The sequence below is a fragment of the Fukomys damarensis genome, unplaced genomic scaffold (genome assembly GCF_012274545.1).
Source record: "Fukomys damarensis isolate Sample0158 unplaced genomic scaffold, DMR_v1.0_HiC HiC_scaffold_16, whole genome shotgun sequence".
Lineage (NCBI taxonomy): Eukaryota > Metazoa > Chordata > Mammalia > Rodentia > Bathyergidae > Fukomys > Fukomys damarensis.
In genome coordinates this window covers 129,815,777-129,821,590 of record NW_022900928.1, presented here as the reverse complement: position 1 = coordinate 129,821,590, position 5,814 = coordinate 129,815,777, and the positions used below count along the sequence as shown (strand labels likewise).

General features: G+C 60.6%; 1 protein-coding gene across 1 annotated transcript; it reads right to left on the bottom strand.

Annotated features, from left to right (window-relative positions):
- Positions 1-2,194: 2,194 nt before the first annotated feature.
- Positions 2,195-5,354, bottom strand: LOC104867420 (intestinal-type alkaline phosphatase). The gene is made up of 11 exons (XM_010631767.2): positions 5,054-5,354; positions 4,852-4,968; positions 4,657-4,772; positions 4,404-4,578; positions 4,153-4,325; positions 3,767-3,901; positions 3,617-3,689; positions 3,399-3,533; positions 3,128-3,319; positions 2,836-2,943; positions 2,195-2,757 (listed from the first exon to the last, which is right to left on the bottom strand). The coding sequence occupies exons 1-11, from the start codon at positions 5,136-5,138 to the stop codon at positions 2,456-2,458; spliced, it is 1,611 nt and encodes a 536-aa protein (XP_010630069.1). The 5' UTR covers positions 5,139-5,354; the 3' UTR covers positions 2,195-2,455.
- Positions 5,355-5,814: the final 460 nt, after the last annotated feature.

Sequence of the window (5,814 nt, the reverse complement as noted above, 5' to 3'; positions counted from 1 at the left end):
GTTCTTGTGCAGGCTGGAAAGGTCTGTGGGTGCAGATCCCTCAGGAGCAGAGTGGCCCAGGGTTCAATCCCACTGCAGGAAAGAGGAAATTGGGGTTTTTTGTAAAGGAAAAAAAGAGAGTAGTTTCTGTACTAACCTCACTCAATGTAAGCAAAAGAGAAAGAAAGTATAGGACAAGTAACAGCCTCGCATAGACCTGGACTAGGTTCACAGGAGATGGAGCTGGTGCGAGGCCTCTGTGTGATCCAGTTCGCTAACATCAGGAGGGCAAAATCACCCACAAGGTTTTCTGTGTAAGCAATCATTTCAGAAGCACAGGATCCCCAGAACCTGGGCCACTCCTAGAGCAGCAGGTTCTCTGACACTGAGCTGCCCGGAATAGGAACTGGGAGGCCCCATTTCTCCAATTTACGGGCTTTTCTGATTAGAAAACAAAGGCCACGCTTTGGCAAGATCTGATCCTGTGACCTTCACTTGGCTTTTGGTCATTTAAGGAGACTGTGTGTTCCCTGTTAAGTAGCTGCGGAGTGTTGCTTTTGTGGCACTGGAGAAGGAACTCAGGTCCTAACCACTGAGCTACATCCCCAGCCCCTTTGTATTTATTGTAACAATATCTTGCTAGTTTCTAAATTGCCCAGACTGGGCTCAAAATTTTGATCTTCCTGCCTCAGCGTCTCCGACTGCTGGCATTAGATGGCTGGAGCTTTATTTTGAGACAGGGTCTCCCTGTGTACAGGTCACCCAGGCTGGCTTGGAACTCAGAAACCCTCCTGCCTCAGGCTTGCAAGTGCAGGCATTATAGGCCTGCACCACTACATGGAATTATGTCAAGAATGTGTTTTTCTAGATCATCTAGGTTCTGAAGATATTCTGGGAAGATTGTATATCTTGTCTGGTTACTTTTTTTTTTTTTTTGAGGTAAGGTTCAGGCTGACCTTGAACTCACTACGTAGTGTTAGTGTTTAGGCTGACCGAGAACTCAGCGATCCTCCTGCCTCAGCCTTCCCAGTGCTGGGATTACAGGAGTGCACTACCACACCTGGCTTGAAGTTAGATGTTTAGAATTGGTGTCGTACTCCTGAAATCCCAGCACTCAGGAGGCTGAGGCAAAAGGATCTGAGAATTTGAAGCCATTCTGGGCTACATAGTGAGTTCAAAGCTGGTCTGACTCCACAGTGAGACACTGGCTCAAATAAAGAAGCTGCAATTTGGCTGTTTCTCCTGGCTGCAGGGTGGGCTTTCACTGGGAGAAGTCTGAGGCATTAGCCTTTAGGGAAGATGGGCAGGGCTAAGTGAGAGGCGTAAATGGGCCTGGCATCCAAGACCTGCTTTTATCTTGCGTGGTGTTAGGCCAGTGTTCCTTGGCACTGGGGCCCAGGTTGAGGACGGCTCAGTGTAGCCTAGATTCTGAGGTTAAACCCAGTGTCACCAAGTTAATTGCTGTGGGTGCCTTGTCCTCAGAGAGACCTAGTTCCTGGGCAGTAGCCCAGGCAGGATGCTGCAGGACCCAAATCCCAGACCCTCCAGGGCAGGGCCGTGGTTGGCAATTCCTGTGTGACGGGGCTCAGGAAGGTTGGCCCAGCCTCTGGCACCTGTGCTGACCTCACACCGCTGGTAGCCCCTCTGCACCGGCTCCCCCTGCTTCTGGGCCCACGGTCCTGCAGGAGGACCAGGTGTGGCTGTGGGGGCCCTTAGTGACCCCAATCTCTGCCATCCCGGGAGCTGGCTGAGCTGCCCTGAGACTGAGGCTGGCCACAGCACAGAACAGGCGACTGCCCCTTCCTTTGACCGTGTCGACCACCTTGGCCTGGAGCTGTCTCAGCTGGTGGCAGAGCTGAGCCAGCGTCCTGGTGTGGGCTGGGGTGAGGTGCTGAGCTGGCTGTCCAGCGTCCTCGTGTCCTGCAGCTGGGGACTGGGCCCTGCTGTCCCTTCAACCCCTCTCTGGGCATCCTCCCCAGGTGCCCTGTCCACCTCAGCCTGGCCCAACACAGCGCCTTGGGCGTGGACCGTGTGGTCAGGAGTGGGGCCAGTGTTGCACTGCTCTGCCCTGTTCAGGCCTTTGTCACGTCTGTCCCAGGCAGCCTCCCTGGCCTCCCGTCTCACTACTTGTCCTGAATCTCCAGCTGCATCCCCAGCTCTCTGGGTTTCCTTCAGCAAAAACCAGCAAGGCAGCAGTTTACACTGTCAAGGGTCTGTTTATTGTTGCTTTGTGTTCACAGGAGAATGGCAGCCTGGAGGGCGGGGAATCCTTGCTCCTAATCAGTGCCCAGTGCCAGCTCACCGAGGTGAGCCAGTCAGGCAGAGTGGCTGGTCCGCACCCTCTCCTGTGTTGGGGTGCAGGGACTGTGGTCTGGAACTGCAGTCCCAGAGCTGCCTCCGTGGACACTGGGTGTGGAGAGTACAGTGCTGTGCTGCGGGGCCTCCTGGTGGGGGTGTGGGGTGGAGCTGTGGACACTCAGAGTGCCATGGTCCCCAGCAGCAGCAGCACCAGTGTCCAGGCCAGAGACAGCGAGAGGCCAGGGGCAGCGCTGCTCCTGTCATCGCTCTGGTCACTGCTCCGGCTGGGCGGCGGCAGGCCGCAGGCGGTGTAGGGCTCCAGGCAGCCGGCGAAGGCCATGACGTGGGCGATGTAGTTCTGCTCCTGCACGCCGTGCATGAGGTGCGCTTGTGGGCCACGCGCGAACACCGCCACGTCCTCCCCAGAGTGGGTCTCGGAGTCCAGGGGCACGGCCGCCTGCTGCCGGTAGGTGAGGGAACCTGGAGGGCACGGTGGTCAGTGTGATCGGGCTCCCCTCTGACCCCTCTCTGCCTCTGATCCGGGGAGACCCTACTCACTGCTTTCCTGGGCAGTGACATCTGGCCGGGGGTTCTTGAAGTTTGGGCCATTTCCGTACAGGATGGAAGTGTAGGCCTTGCCGTCTTTGGCCTTCTCAGGTGATAGCCCTGCAAGGGGAGCTCACCTCGTTCCTGCACTGACCACTGCATGGGTGCCTGGGCACCCCTCACCCACACCCATCTCAGCCCTCCCAAGACCCCCACCAGGCAGTGCTGCCAGTGTGGCCACGACAGATAACTCAAGAGACCTCTGCCTTCAAATCAGCAACAGCCCCCGCCGTCCCAGGCCTACCGAAGATGGAGGTCCCCCGCAGGGTGTAGCCCCCAAACGTGAAGACGTGGGAGTGGTCAGCGGTGACGAGGGTCAGGGTGTCCTGCTCGCGGGTGAGCTGGCCCGCCTTGTTGATGGCAGCGTCGAATGCGACTGTCTCAGTGAGTGCTCGGTAGGCTATGGTCTCATGGTGGCCGTGGTCGATGCGGCCCCCTGCGGGAAGAGGGGAAAGCTGCCTCCTGCTCCATTTCCGACGCCCCTCCCGGCCTGTGTGCCCCAGGCGCCCCCTCACCCTCCACGAAGAGGTAGAAGCCGTCGGGGTTCCTGCTCAGCACGCGCACGGCTGCCTCTGTCATCTCCGCCAGGGAGGGGTCCAGCTCAGGGTCTCGGTAGATCTCGTATTTCATGTCCACGGGCTCAAAGAGGCCTGAGGGACAAGGGACCCAGGGTGACTGCCAGGTGGGGCACACAGGGGTCACGGCACACACCTGCAGGGCGGGAGGGTCTTACCCATGAGGCGGGTCACGGCCGGGTCCTGGGACGCCTGCAGGAGCTCTGCGCGGCTCCACACGTACCGAGAGCCCTGCGGGGACAGCCAGGCCTCAGCCCCTGCCCAGCCCTGCATCCCTGGCCCCACATCCTGCCCGGTGCACCCGTCACCTGGTGTTTCGACAGCCACTCCTGCACCAGGTTCTTCGTATCCAGCCTGGTCCCTGCCTGGGCGGTGTTATTCGGGTACTCGGGGTCTGGGGTCCCCCTGGGGAACATGTATTTCCGGCCCCCGCCCAGGATCACCTGCGGTCAGAGCCAAGGACCTGAGGGCCTGGGGCTGCAGGGCTGCCTTTCCCGTCCTCCCTGCATCCCTACGTCCCCTCCTGGCTGTGCCAGGGCCTGCGCTGGGTGGAGCCTTCTCCATTGGCCGCTGCCACAGCTCCCAGAGACCCTGGTGAGCTGCAGGGCTGAGCTGCAGGACGTGCAGGACACCTGGGACTTTGGCCAGTGCGGGGTGCACCCTCCCTTCCAGCCCTCCCGCCCTTTGAGCTCACGTCAATGTCCACGTTGGAGACGAGCTGCGTGGCGATGTCCCGGCAGCCCTCCTGGCGCGCTGAGGCGGGCATGTCAGCATCCGAATACCAGTTGCGGTTCACGGTGTGTGCGTAGGTGCCGGCCGGTGAGGCGTGCTGGACCCTGGTGGTGGTCACAATTCCCACAGACTTCCCTGAGGGAGGAGGAGGAGGGCTCAGTGCATGTCAGGGACATTGTGGCAAACTCCAGTCCCGGCCCCAGCCCATCACACCTGCTTTCTTGGCCCGGTGCATCACGGAGAGGACCTCGTTGCCCCGAGTTGTGTTGCACTGGTTGAAGCGGGCAGCCGCGCTCAGGCCGATGGTCTGGTAGTTGCCTTTGACCCCGCACAGGAAGGCCGTGGCTGTGCCCGCACTATCTGGCACCTGTCTGTCCACGTTGTACGTCTGCGGACAGAGACAGCCTCAGCTGTGCTCCATGCAGAGTTCAGCTGTACAGTCCGGCCTCTCCGCAGCCCCGCTCACCTTGGACAGCGCCAGGTACGGGAACTGATCCATGGCCAGTGGAGTCTCTGGCTCAGGCTGGCCCTGCATCTGCCCCTTCAGGATCCTGGTGGCGGTCACTGTGGGCACCCCCATCCCTGAGGGGCAGAACCGTCAGGCTGAGCCCCAGGCTGGCCTAGCCTGGCGGTGGAGGGGGCGCCGGCCCTGCACACTCACCGTCCCCCAGGAAGAGGATGAGGTTCTTGGCCGCCGTCTGAATGGGCTGCAGCTTCTTAGCAGCCGTCAGGGCCTCGTTTGCTTTTTGGTTCCAGAAGGCCGGGTTCTCCTCCTCCACTGGCCAGGGGAGAGCGGGAGCTGGGTCAGCCTGGGGCTGGGGGCTGGACAGGCCCTTGGTGGGGGGCTTGGGGAGCCGCATTACCTGGGATGATGCCGTGGGTCGGCCGTAGCGTCAGGGCCAGCAGCAGCAGCAGCAGCAGCAGCAGAAGCGCCCGGGCTCCCTGCATGTCTGGGGTGGTGTTGTGTGCGGGGCACCAGGTGTGGGGGCTGAGACAGTGACAGCACCTAACGAGGCTGTTACCCCAGGGTACCAGCTCCAGCCCAGACTGTCCGAGTTTATATTCCCACAGGCTGTGAAAATCTTTGGGTCCCTCCCTAAGCCTCAGGCACCACCCTGCAGGCCCTGGGATCCCAAACCCTGCAGGAGTAGGGAGGGTGCAGGCTGGGCTGGGCCAGCCTGGGGAGGGCTTGGGACAGAAGCTCCGAATTTGCCCAGTGTTTTTCTCGGAGGAAGGGTGGGGCCTGAGCCACCCCTGGACAGGAGCTTTTGCCCTGCTGTTTGGGTCTGGCCTCCATTCAGCTCCCGTTTTGGGGACCATCACGCCCTTCCCAAGTGGGTGGTGGCGGCCAGGCTCTGTCCTGTGTGCTCAGTGGAGGTGAGGCTTGCGCCGTACAGAGTGGGCTGTGGCTCAGCGTTGGACTCTGGGAGCCGCCGAGAGGAGAGGAAGGACACTGTCAAGTTAATTGGCTGCCCTGCCACCGACTGCTTGTCAGGCTAGGCAGGACAGGTGGGTGCCCAGGAACGCGGGCCCAGCATGGCTATTGTGTGGACATGGGTGGGGCTGCACACAGCGGGGCCAGACCCAGCTGATCTGAGCAAGGGCAGCCGTGTGCCCACAGGCA

Bases quoted from the DNA above. Each gene is read 5' to 3' on its own strand.
- LOC104867420 (XM_010631767.2), bottom strand. From the start codon at position 5,138: ATGCAGGGAGCCCGGGCGCTTCTGCTGCTGCTGCTGCTGCTGCTGCTG. The intron at 4,773-4,851 runs GTGAGTGTGCAG...TCTGCCCCTCAG, and splicing joins CATCCTCTTCCTGGGGGACG to GGATGGGGGTGCCCACAGTG. The intron at 2,944-3,127 runs GTAGGCCTGGGA...CTCCCCTTGCAG, and splicing joins GCGGGGGACCTCCATCTTCG to GGCTATCACCTGAGAAGGCC.